Below are 12,577 nucleotides of genomic sequence, written 5' to 3'. Positions count from 1 at the left end.
TCGGGGTTAAATTTCCAAGCATCTACAATATGATGTTAAAAGACTTAACATAACTGGGCCCTTTGAATGACTAGTCCTTGACTAACGGGTAGTGGCCTATGAAAACGAGTTTCCTTTGTATTACGTTTTGTGTATGAGGCTTAGAAAGGTACATACTTTGCTGCTCACAAGCACACACACATTTTACACTTTCATGCTCACATGCACACACACAATCTAGAAAAGTGCTCACACACACACACATTTTTTTTGTGTGAAAAGCCACAAGACACACACTCTCTCTCTCTCTCTCTCTCTCTTCCTCAAACACGTTGAGAGGTGAGGCGTGGAAGGCCGACCCACCCTCCAATTCTCATGCCGCCTGCCATCATTCATCATCGTTATGCTACACCGCCTCCTTGTTCCATAAATGGATTGCTCCGCTTGAGCCACATCGCGTCTTTGCCTCCTGTTGTTGTAGCTTCTAGTTATGCAGTTCTCCTTTGCTATTGGCCTGCCGACAGCATATTAGCTGCAATTGGGTAGCTTGTATCGGACCATATAATCGATGTTTTCGTCCACCACAGGATCCTACTAGCTGTGAGCTTCCGCGGTCATAGCCTTAACTCTCGCAGCAGGACTCGTTCTACTGTCCAAGACATAGCATAGATCCCTTCTTAGCAAAGTGTGGAAGCCCAGTTGCGATTGTCTGTCAGCTTCAGAGCGAGGAGACTAGTCTCTCGGTTCTTAAATTAGAGCATCCATATCGTTCTTTTGTCCAGTCAATGGATCAGATGGGCACGGTTGCTCCGGATTCAGCTTGGAGATTGCTTCCTTGGTCCTTGACGTCTAAAAGGTCGAAGGACAAACTCAAGAAGCTTTCTGCTTTCAGAAAGCGGATTCAAGCTCATGCAGTCATAGCAAGGACTCTGAGCCCCTTCTGCGCTCGTACAAGGCTTGATTCTCTGGTCTTCGAGGAGGGAAAATGCTTACTGGCCTTCTCCGCGTTGCTTCACGGTTGTAGCTGTGCCTCGACAGCGGTTAAGGATGTGCAAGTAGCTACGAACCTCCAGCCTCCTGATGATGAATTACCTGAGCCCAAAGAGATCGAGACACATCGCAGAAAAGAAGGTAACAAGGTCCGTGTGGAGAGCATCCCCCTGCGACATACGACTACAACAAAGAAAGAGCATGCTGTAAGAATAAGGCAGGATGAGAAGCTCAATCCCAACGTTAAGAGATGCAAGGTGACTAACAAGGTGGACCATGCGATCTGGATGAAAGACACAGTTCCCGTTGTGAAGTATTCTTATGACCCGTACTTGGATTTCCATGATTCGATGCTAGAGATGCTAATGGGGAGAGGCCTGAGAGACGTCCAAGAGCTGCAGGAGATGTTCGCCTGCTATCTTTCACTCAACGCTCCTCGCCACCACGAGCACATCGAGAACGCCTTCAGGAATCTATTGACAGATCTGTACAAGTGTAAGTTAGTCGTACCCAGCAACAGAAATTAGAGAGGAACGACAGGTAGTATCTTACAACAGCCAAATAATTCCTATAGAGATTGAAGAAGCTGATGATCTATCCTCAGACTAAAATCTAGATTGCACACTGTCTTATACAACCATGATCAGCCCGCTATGTATTCACAATATTTTCCGCTTATCAAGGTTGGTTTTCGTTGATTTTAGAACGAACCTCGAACCATAAAAAGCTTGAGCAAGTCTTACACAGTCACGCTCAAAGCTATTGTAAATCCAGTGCTCCTTACACTTTGTAACTTCTGCACAGGTCCCGATTTCCAACGTATGCTAGCGTCAATATTTGCTTTAGTTTCAACTGTTTAGTTTACGGTCAATTTTCTTTCGAGTTGAAAGTCATGGAACAGATAAGAGGCCAAATGTAAAGCCAAATATTAGAGAGAGAGAGAGAGAGAGAGAGAGAGAGAGAGAGAGAAGGGGCTTTTTACTTCAAGGAAACAATTCTGAGGAGCTAAATATGACTTATCCGAGGATCGAACCCATGAGACACACAATGACAAGATCACATCACAAACCAACAAGTCTGCTCGCAATTAGTGGCAGAAATGTTGGTTGTGATGTGACTATACATAGTGGGAGAGGAGGGCGGAGCTACATATTTCGGATAAATAGATAAATAGATAGAAAGAGATTAGATAGATAGATAAAAGAGAGGACATTGGTGAGATACAATGCTACAAACTAGTCAAGAATTCCTCGTAGGCACTCTTGCTATATCTTATTGCATTATTACCTAGGCCAAAATGATTTTTACTAAATTCTCTAGCTTTCAGATCTATTAAGCCCACTTCTTAAGGTTAATGGCAATGTTCTAGTTCACACATTGCAACTATAGAGCTAGTCCAAGAGCACATATTGCATCTATAGAGCTAGCTTCTAATTTCTCTTCACACAAACCTATAACCTCACCTAAATAAACTACATCTATTTGGGTCATCCAAATTGTGAGAGTGATGAGCCCTTAAGATTGGTAGATCGCATCTATTTGGGTCATCCAAATTGTGAAAGTGATGAGCCCTTAAGATTGGTAGATCAAGTGAAAAGTCGAGGGGAAACTATAGGTCGTGTGATACCTAATCTATTTGGGTCATTTAAATTGTGAGAATGATGAGCCCTTAAGATTGGTAGATCAAACGAAAAGTGGAGGGGAAACCTTTAGGTCAAGTGATACACACTTCATGAATGTTTCTTTTATTCTAAAGCTATGCATAAGGCCAACTTTCTATATAGCACATCCGATAGAATACTAGGCACCTTTGTACTATGCAATGATCCCATGATAATGCTTCAAAGAGTTGTGCTCTCTTCGAGTAATAAGATTCCTTCCCTTTTAAATTTCTAGATTTCATTGGCCATATTTAAAGATTCTTTAATCCCAAATATAATTGAGCTAGCAATTTTTTAAACTTTTATAAATCTCTAGATTTCAAGCCCACTTCTTAAGGTCTATGGCAATGTCCTAGTTCACACATTGTATAGAGCTAGTCATATTACATCTATAGAACTAGCTTCTAATTTCTCTTCACAAGGAAATACGACGTCATCTAAACAAACTCTACCTATTTGGGTCATCCAAATTATGAGAGTGATGAGCCCTTAAGATTGGTAGATCAAATGAAAAGTGGAGGGGAAACCTATATTCAGTGATACACACTACATGAATGTATTCTAAAGCTATGTATAAGGTCAAATTTATGTATACACAACCTGTAGCATACCAAGTGCACCTTTGTAATGTGCCATGATCCCACAATAAATGCTTCAAAGAGTTATGCTCTCTCCAAGTAATAAGGTTCCTCTCCTTCAAAACTTCTAGATTTCATTGGCCATATTTAAAGATTCTTTAATCCTTAATGTAATTGAGCTAACTTTTTTTAAATCTTTTCTCAAGTCCATAACTTGTAGCCACACACAGAGAGAATCCTTTTCTTCTTTTTTTCCATGCAACTTACACTTTTCCGTGTTACCCCTTTGGTAAAACTTTTTTAACTACCTCTCCCCTCTCTTTCTCTTCAAATGAAACTTCCTCCCACACTCTCTACCCTTCCCCTCTCTTTCTTCTAATTTCCCTCACACCCTTTCTCAACTTTCCCCTCCCCTTCTTTCCTATTGTAAAATCTATTTTCAAGTAAAAATATTTTTTCTTCTAATATTTTTCTATTTTTTATTTTTTCTAAAATCTTCCTAAATTTTCCTTGCTTTTCTAAATTTTTCATGTTATTTTTTCTAATTTTATTTTTTTAATATTTCTCTATGTTTCCTCTCCCTAATCTCTCTCTCAAACTTCTCCTCTCCCTACCACTCTCTCCCTATTTTGTCCTTAGTTTTGATTTTCCTCCCTTTTTTCCTAATTTCTTTTATTTTATCCTAATTTCCTAAATTTTCCTCCTATTTCTTCTTTTTTTTCTCTAATTTCATCTAGATTTTTCCTATTTTTCTATTTTCCCCCTTTTTCTTTAATTCTTATCCTAATTTCCTATTTGCCCCTAATTGTTCTCTATTTCTTGCTTCATATTTTTCCTAATTCCTTTAAATCCTTTCTATTTTTTCTAATTCTTCCCAGTTTTTAAATTTTCCTTTCTTTAAAATTATTTCTATTTAAAAAATAACTTTTTTAAATCTCTTTTTTTTAATTCTTTAAAATCTTTCTTTAAATTCCTTTAAGCTCCTCTTTCTTTTAAATTCCCCTTCCCTTATGCTCTAAATTTTAAAATTACATTTAGTGCTCTAATCCTTAATTTCTCCCCTCCTCCTCCTTTACGTTCACACACCTAAATACACTAAGTTTTTTCGCCTTATATAACCATTTATTTACTTTTCCTTAAACTCACCCCAATTATTTTACACTTAAAGCATAATATCAAAGATTAACTTTATAAGTCTATAGTGTGAGCAACTATTTTGATTGTGATCCCGATAACAAGGGAGGGGTGTTTATGACACATGTCTTCCCAACTAAGTTAAAATATGGTTCTTATCATTTTTTGTGTTGGATGGTGGCAGGTGTGTAGACTCCCCTCTTCAATAAAATTGATGCTTGTGACAACTTATCAAAGCAAAACTTGTCTGTACAGTCATGCATTCTATAAGTCTTTTGCAAATTGTGCTCCTCTTGGTTTTTATAATATCTCATAGTAGTTTTCTCTTTTATTTCTATTACCAAAATTGTTTTCATTTCACTATGAAACGGGGTTTTGTCGAGTCATACACACATAGTCATGTTTCCCCCTGCAACCTTGGATGGTTGCACATAGTACATTTAAGTCATTATGGCTCTTGCCTCTTGACTCACTTCATTGCTCACTGGAGCAACACTTCCTCTCTAGTAACCATTTGAGTTTCACGTCTTCAATTACACTTGTTTCCCAAATACTTCTCAAAATAGACCACTTCTCCACTTTCTCCTTCCCTTCCTTCTTTCCTTTCCCTTGGCATTACTATCATCTAAAGCTTCACTCTATGACGTTTACTTTTACCCTTGAAACCCTCACTTAAACCTCTATCTTCCCCCTCACTTCTCTCTCTCTCTTGGACTTACATATACTTCTGTCTCTTTCAAGTAGATAGTAGGTCATCACACTAGGTGTTGACCTATTGTCTCACCTAGTGTGGTGTACCCTAATGGGGCAAAGGTGGGTACACACACACACACACATAATCCTTTTTTTCCTTTTTTCCATGCAACTTACATTCTTTACCTTGTTACCCCTTTGGTTAAACTATTTTAACTACCTCTCCCCTCTCTCTCTCTCTTTAAATGAAACTTCCTCCCAAACTCTCTATCCTTCCCCTCTTTTTCTTCTAATTTCCCTCACACCATTTCTCAACTTTCCCCTCCCCTTCTTTTCCTAATGTAAAAAATGTTTTGAAGTAAAAATATTTTTTCTCCTAATATTTTCCTAATTTTCTATTTTTTTCTAAAATATTCCTAAAGTTTTCCTATTTTTCTAATTTTTTATAAATTTTCTAGAGATTGCACTTTTTCTCCATTACTTATAGAAATCCCTCAACTACAACATTCCATAGATCATTAAACATTAGTTCAATCTAAAGAGGTTTTCCAACACTCATTTTCTAGGGATGCATTTCAAGGTGTGCTTCATCATTATGCCAACTATCAATGCTTCATTTTTTTTAAAACCTCACCACCCATGAGTACTTGACAACCTTCAACACCATCCACTAGCCAAAAAGTAGAGTCAACAAGCTAGTGGATCCTATGCATCTATGTTCATAATAAACTTCATTTAGAATCCTTTCATACCTATTATTATTACTAACCCATTGTTAGTTCTTTTTTTCTTCTAGGTTTGAACCTTATCTTAAGGAATTACATTTTGTGGTACTTTGTAATTTAGGGGAATTTTCTACCTTATCACTCTTAAGTTTTTGTATTAATTATTTTATCACAATGCTATTAAGTAGAAGAAAAGACCCAACCAATTCTAAAATTAGAGAGAAATACTAAAAGCCTACACTTTTTGAGGTCCCTCCACTTTGTAGAGGAACTCAAAAGGTCCCCCCACTTTGTGTAGGGATTCAAGAGTTTCCCCCACTTTGTATAGGGACTAAAGAGGTGCCTCCACTTTGTGTAGGGACTCATGAGGTTCCCCCACTTTGTGTAGAGACCCAACAAAAAGTGGAGGGACTCGTCCAAGAGGTTCCCTATAAAAGAGGTCCCATATTTATTCAGTCCCACCCTAGAGGTACCTATGGATTGTGTAGAGATCAACATGTGATTGATGTCCATTGTGTCGTTTATCCCTTACACTATTGTGTTCGAGCATGCTCTTACCCTTGCACTCCCTACCCTTGTACTCCCTCCTCCTTCATCATCCCTCCTCCTCCTCCTCCTCCTCCTCCTCCTCCTTCCTTCTCCTCCCTCCTCCTCCTTCCTCCTCCCTTGTCCCTCCTCCTCAACCCTTACCCCTCAAAGTCATGAAGGAGAGTAGCTCTCCACACCCTGGACTTCTCCTAAACCTTGCAACCCTCTCTAAACCCTCAAACTTCTAGATATCTCTCTCAACCCAACCTCCCTTATGAACCCTGCAATCCACTTCTAAACCCTTGAACCCTCATGGAGGCAAGAACCTCCGTCCACATTGTGATCAAGCCCTCTTTCTCACCCATACATGCATGGGATCTACTTTCTATGCTTTAGCCTAAAACTCTCACCGGAATATGACCCAAAGAACTCCTATGCTACAATGAGAAACAACACGATTATAGGTGACCAACACCCTCGTAACCTAGACTTGGGAGAGAGAGCGACAACATTTTGGCATCGCTACCAGGGAGGTTAGCCTTGAACCAAAAGTAGAGCATGTGTTTGCATGTGTGAAATAGGACCCCCTTAGAAAAATCATTCAAGACACATCCCTCAAGGAAAAGAAGTGAAAACATGCTTCTAATTGGTGCAAAAGGATGAGATTCCCATCCTAAACAATGTTGACTTATATAAGCACATTAATACACTAATTACAAAAGATTAACCCTTAACCCCTCCACATCCTATAAAAGTAACACCACCCCCTTCCTCACTTCTTTCCCCTCACTTTTGCAAGCCACTTCCATATTTGCATGTGATACAAAGAACCCCCTTTAAAAAACCATTCAAGGAACATCCCTCAAGGCAAAGGAGTGAAAAGATGCTTTCAATTGGTACAAAAGGATGAGAATCACATCCTAAACAATGTGGACTTACATAAGCACATTAATACATTAATCACAAAAAATTAACCTTTAAAACCCCACATCCTATAAAAGAAACTCCACCCCTCCCTCAATTCTTTCCACTCACTTTTGCAAGCCACTTCCATCTCTAACTTTCCATCAAGCCTCCATATTTTTCTTCTACCTCCATTTTTCGTCCTCCACCTTTTTCACCATCTCCACCACCACTTCTTCCGTCTAGCTCCTCCACTTTCCTTCCATCTTCTCCCTCCCCTCCACTACCACTTTTTTCGTCAATGTCCCCCCTCCACAACCTTTTTTGCCATTAAACTTTCCCTTTCCACCTCCCACTCACTATCTCCACCCCCTGCACCTCCTTTTTCCATCCATCCCCTCCCTCCACTATCACTTTTCTATCAAAACCCCCACACCCCCCATGTTCATGACCTCCACCTCCATCACTCAAGGTAATCCCCCTTTCTCTCTCCACCCCACCATCCCTCTACTCCCTCCACCCCCTTTTTCTCTCCACCCCCCCATCCCTTCCTCCCACCACTTCCTTCCTCTCTCCACCACCCCCACCCACCTCTCTCTACTCCCTCCTCTCTACATGGGCACTGCTATCTGAGTAGTTCACAAGAGGGTTCCAAACCGAAAGGCTACAAGATGACCCCACCCTCCAACTGAGAAATATGGAAATGCACAAGAAAGAAAAGGACAGAACATACTTAGGAATAATGAAAAGATTAATAGCCAAGTGTATTTCCCATCTTGTGCTGCTGCTAACAAGTACCTTATTGCATGTTTCATCTCTAGACTAAAAAGTTCCATCCACAAAGACATGGAAAAAGCTAGTAGCTATGCGCATTTTAATGACGCTCATGAAGCTGCAATTGACATCAAAAATGGCATGACTGACTTTGATAGCAACAGTGAAGCACTTCCACAAAATATCACACCAATGAAGACCGAGTGGAAGCCATGGCCTTAAGGGTGAATAGAGAAATGATGCAGGCCATAGAGCAAAAGTTGCATGTCTCTTAGGCACCACAATACCCAAGAAGAGAGAATCTTTGGTGCCCACACTATATGGCCAACCACTTGAGTAACAGGCTTAACCCACCAGAAGTGGCCCAACCCCCAAGGTTATGGTGTGCCAATCCCAATATATAGGCAGCCAGCACTAGCACCCAATGCACAAGTGCCACGGCTTAATCCCATCCCTGTGAGGACACAAATGTCTCAGCTATTGAGAAATCCCAATCCTCCATAGTATCCTCGATCCCCTAATCTTGCTCCAATAGTTCCATTGGAAGTATAAAATATAATATCCCATGTATTACATGGATGATGTCAAAGGACTCATTCTGATCTATGTCAATCAAGTAAGACCAACAACATATAGAGCACCTACCAAGTGTTTTGGATGTGGAGAAAACCAGCCCAAGTACTTTCCAATTTGTGTTCAGAGATTTTGGAGTTGAGCATGCATGCATGGATTGCCCACTTAGAGCAAAGCCTCAATCGTCCCATGAAGCAAAGTTGGATGTACCCCTTGGAATCATTAGCATAGAGAGCACAGTGTGGCAACAACAAGTGTTGCCTCCCAACTGGTACTAGTGATAACAAGGAAGCAAAAGGAAGAAGCACAATCAAAAATATTTTTTTCTCAGAAAGCAAAACATCCAAAGGCCACACAAGCCTTGCCAGTCCCAAAACAAAGTACCACAACACCAAGTACATTTGCCCCCAGTGCTCTTTGAGAAGTCTACCCCAATGCCAAAGTGGAGAAATCTTGGTATCAAGCCTAGAAGGAATGGGTAAGACATGAACATGAAAAATTTTGAGGCAAACCAAATAGCAATAGCCAAGGACAGGGAACCAACACCACACAACATTGACACGATGATTGAAGCTACCACCAACCCAAGAGTAATGGATCTACATGCAACTCACCCCCAACTGGATGTAGCTTCCCTAGCCAGCTTAATATGCTACCATGTCATGATGCCAATTGGACCTTATTGAGAAATTATCCTACAATGTGGGAGAATTTCAAGGGTTGGATCGAATTGGCATAGTGTTTCCCACCATGTGCAGTGGAAGAAAAGGCTATATCAGTGATATTTGGTGCTAGGGATGACATCAAAAATGTAACCATCCCCCTAAAACATAAAGACATTGGCCAATACCCTACAATAGTGGATAGTGGGACAGGTGGTCAACATTCTTACAAAGGATCTCTATGAAGAATGGGGCCTCCCACCAATGAGGAATGCCACATTCAAAATATGCCTCGTTGACCACACTAAAATGAAGCTACTAGGTATTGTTGACAATGTGCTAACAAAAATTGCGAGAGTCAAGTTCACCATACAATTCACCATAATGGATCTTCCCCAAAGATCGACCACATACTAGATATTATTGAAAAGACCTTATCTTTGAGAGGCATCAGTGGTACAGATAGGATCACCATCTAGAATCGGGATACTGTTGTGAAAATCAACCTAGGAATTGGGGAAATCAACCTAGGAATTGGGGAAATCAAGCCTACAATACCCATGAATATTGACAACACTTCTTCCACCACAGCTACCAGTTACGCATCACTTGAACTCAAACTCACAGAAGTTGATAGCCAAAGTGACATCAGCAATTGGATACAAGCATTGGTGTTCAAATCTTTGATAATGACTTAGCCATCCTTCATGCATTGATGTTGGTAGGGTATCCCAAGTTAGATGCTCCAGCTAAAACAAACAGCAGACAGTCAAGGAAGAAGAAAAAGGGTGTGCAATGCCAGAAGGCTATGGTGGATCACTTCAACAATTTGAAAGGAAGCAAGCTACAGTGGTGGAACTATACTTAACCAAGCCCACCCAAGTGTAGGAACCACCAAAGTTACAAGGGGACCCCAATGGCCTTGAGAGTGTATGCACGGCAAAGGAACCACTCTTTCAAAATAAAATGCCCATTGAGAATCCATCTCCAGTCTACCAAAGCAAGAAGTAATGTAAGTTCAAACCCAATGCGCGGATGAAGACTAAGCTGCTGTCTTGGAAGGAGAAGAGAAAAATCGTGTGCACTATAAAGAGGAAGGAAAAGATCTAAAAGCGTTGCTGATGGAATACAAGGATTGCATCGCTTGGTCCTATAAAGACATGAAAGGGATCTCCCCTGATGTTGCAGTACACACCATACCAATTAGGGAAGGATCAAAGTCTAAAGTATGTGGACCTATAAGATAAATCCAAAATATGGCACTAATGTCTATGAGGAACTAGAAAAATTATTGGATGCCAGTTTCATTTACAAGTTCAAGCACATTGATTGGGTGTCACCAATTGTGATTGTCCCAAAGAAAAACAAGAAGTTGAGAATATGTGTGAATCTCAAAAACATTAATGCAGCAACAATTAGAGATCATTGCCCCCTACCATTGACAGAGACAATTTTGGAATGAGTAGCGGGGTCAAAATTATATAGCTTCTTGGATGGGTTCAATGGGTATAATCAAGTACAAATTGCACCTCAAGATCAATAAAAGATAGCCTTTGCCACAGAATGGTAATTTTTGCATTTAGAGTAATGCCATTTTAGCTTATGCAATGCCCCATCCACCTTTCATAGGATCATGTACATTGCCTTAAAGATATTTCTCAACAAATTCCTACAAGTCTTCTTGATGGCTTATGCATACACTTAGGATAAATGGACCACTTAAAATTCCTTAAGGATGTACTAAAGAAATGCAGGGAGTATGGAATCTCCTTAGACCCTCTCAAATATCAATTTTTGGTCACACATGGAATAGTCTTGGGACACATACATGGACAAAATCAAGATCATCATGGAGCTTCTCCCCCCCATTCCAAGTATTCATGGGCTATGCGGGATACCATAGAAGGTTTCTGCTTAGGTATGCCATGATTGTTAGACTCCTTTATAAATACTGGTGAATTTCTCCTGGACAAAAGAATGCAAACAAGCGTTTGAAACAATCAAGTGGAGATTGATCATAGCTCCCAACTTGATGGCTTCGGATTGGGACGTTGAATTCCATATACATATAGATGGTTCCAAATATGTAGTAGGGAGTGTACTATGTCAACCTGGTAAGTATAACAAAGACTACCCAATCTATTTTGCAACCAAGTAGGCAGTTAAATGATGGCGAGGTCAATTACACTATCACTAAAAGAGAAGTCCTAGAAATGGTCTACAATGTGAAGAAATTCCAACATTATTTCTTGGCCATTGACTTTGTATTTTACACAGATCATCAAACCCTATTGTATCTTGTGATTTGACAATGTACCACCAATTGGATCACCAGATGGCTTCTACTACTCCAAGAATTCAACTTCAAGATAGTGGTAAGGAAAGGAGCTCAGCCCTACATTGTAGATCATATGTCACGATTGATGACAAAAAAGAGCCAGAAGGAATAGAAGGTGACTTGCCAAATGCTACTTTGTTTCAAATTGATGTTGTACCTAAATGGTGTGCAGACAACATTAGTTATTTAATGATAGGAAGACCACCCCTGGAACTAAGACTAGTGGAGGCAAGGAAATTAATTCTAAAAGTTGCCCCCTATCAACTAATTGCAAGTCCGATATACAAGATGGGTAGTGATCAAATTCTCAAAAGATGTGTTATGCATCATGAAATCATGCCAATCATAAGAGAAGTTCATGAAGGCATAGTAGGAGGACACTTTGCAGGGGAAGCAATAGCAAGAAAAATCCTCTTAGCAGGATATTGGTGGCCAACTCTTTGGGCATATGCTTATGACTATGCCAAACGATGTGATGTATGCCAAAGAACAATTAACCCCAACACAAGGATTTCAACTACCTAACAACAGTTACTACTCAGTAACCATTTGAAACATGGGGGATTGATTTTGTGGGACCCATACATCCACCTACAAAGGGAACACAAGCACACTATATCATTGCTACCACAAACTACTTCACAAAGTGGATTGAAGCTAAAGTAGTGAGAAAGGCAAGTGCTAGAAGCACAACAAAGTCCTTGTATGGAAATGTGATTACATGATTTAAATGCCCTATTGAAATTGTGTCAGATAGAGGCACACATTTTGTCAATGAGGTAATTCAAGGACTTTTTTCTAGCTTAATTTTTATGTTTAACCACAGAAAAAGCACACCCTACTATCCCAAGGCAATGGACAAACTGAGTCCACCAACAAGATGCTATGCATTGTCCTCACCAAAATAGTGGAGCCCAAGAGATCTAACTAGGCTAAAAAGCTTAATGTAACCTTATGGACATGTCAAACCACACTAAAGGTCAGTGCAAGATTATGCCTTCTCAATTGGTGTATGGCATTAAAGTAGTGGTCCCACTAG

At 40.1% G+C, this 12,577-nt stretch overlaps 1 protein-coding gene across 2 annotated transcripts; it reads left to right on the top strand.

The window, feature by feature from the left end:
- Positions 1-316: 316 nt before the first annotated feature.
- LOC147898467 (uncharacterized) lies at positions 317-1,780 on the top strand. Of its 2 annotated transcripts, none has more exons than XM_087379840.1 (2): positions 317-579; positions 762-1,780. In XM_087379840.1, exon 2 carries the CDS (start codon positions 765-767, stop codon positions 1,494-1,496), a length of 732 nt encoding a protein of 243 aa, XP_087235966.1. In that variant the 5' UTR covers positions 317-579; positions 762-764; the 3' UTR covers positions 1,497-1,780. The 2 variants fall into 2 exon arrangements, with proteins under 2 accessions (XP_087235966.1, XP_087235965.1); XM_087379839.1 differs by having other exon boundaries at positions 317-592.
- The last annotated feature ends 10,797 nt before the right edge of the window (positions 1,781-12,577 follow it).

The sequence above is a fragment of the Dipteris shenzhenensis genome, chromosome 9, assembly GCF_047967505.1.
Source record: "Dipteris shenzhenensis isolate YYH24624 ecotype China chromosome 9, Dip_SZ_1.0, whole genome shotgun sequence".
NCBI lineage: Eukaryota > Viridiplantae > Streptophyta > Polypodiopsida > Gleicheniales > Dipteridaceae > Dipteris > Dipteris shenzhenensis.
Note: the sequence above shows the minus strand (reverse complement) of the source record. Positions and strands in the feature narration are given on the sequence as shown.

Coding starts and splice junctions, on each gene's coding strand:
- LOC147898467 (XM_087379840.1), top strand. CDS start 765: ATGGATCAGATGGGCACGGTTGCTCCGGATTCAGCTTGGAGATTGCTT.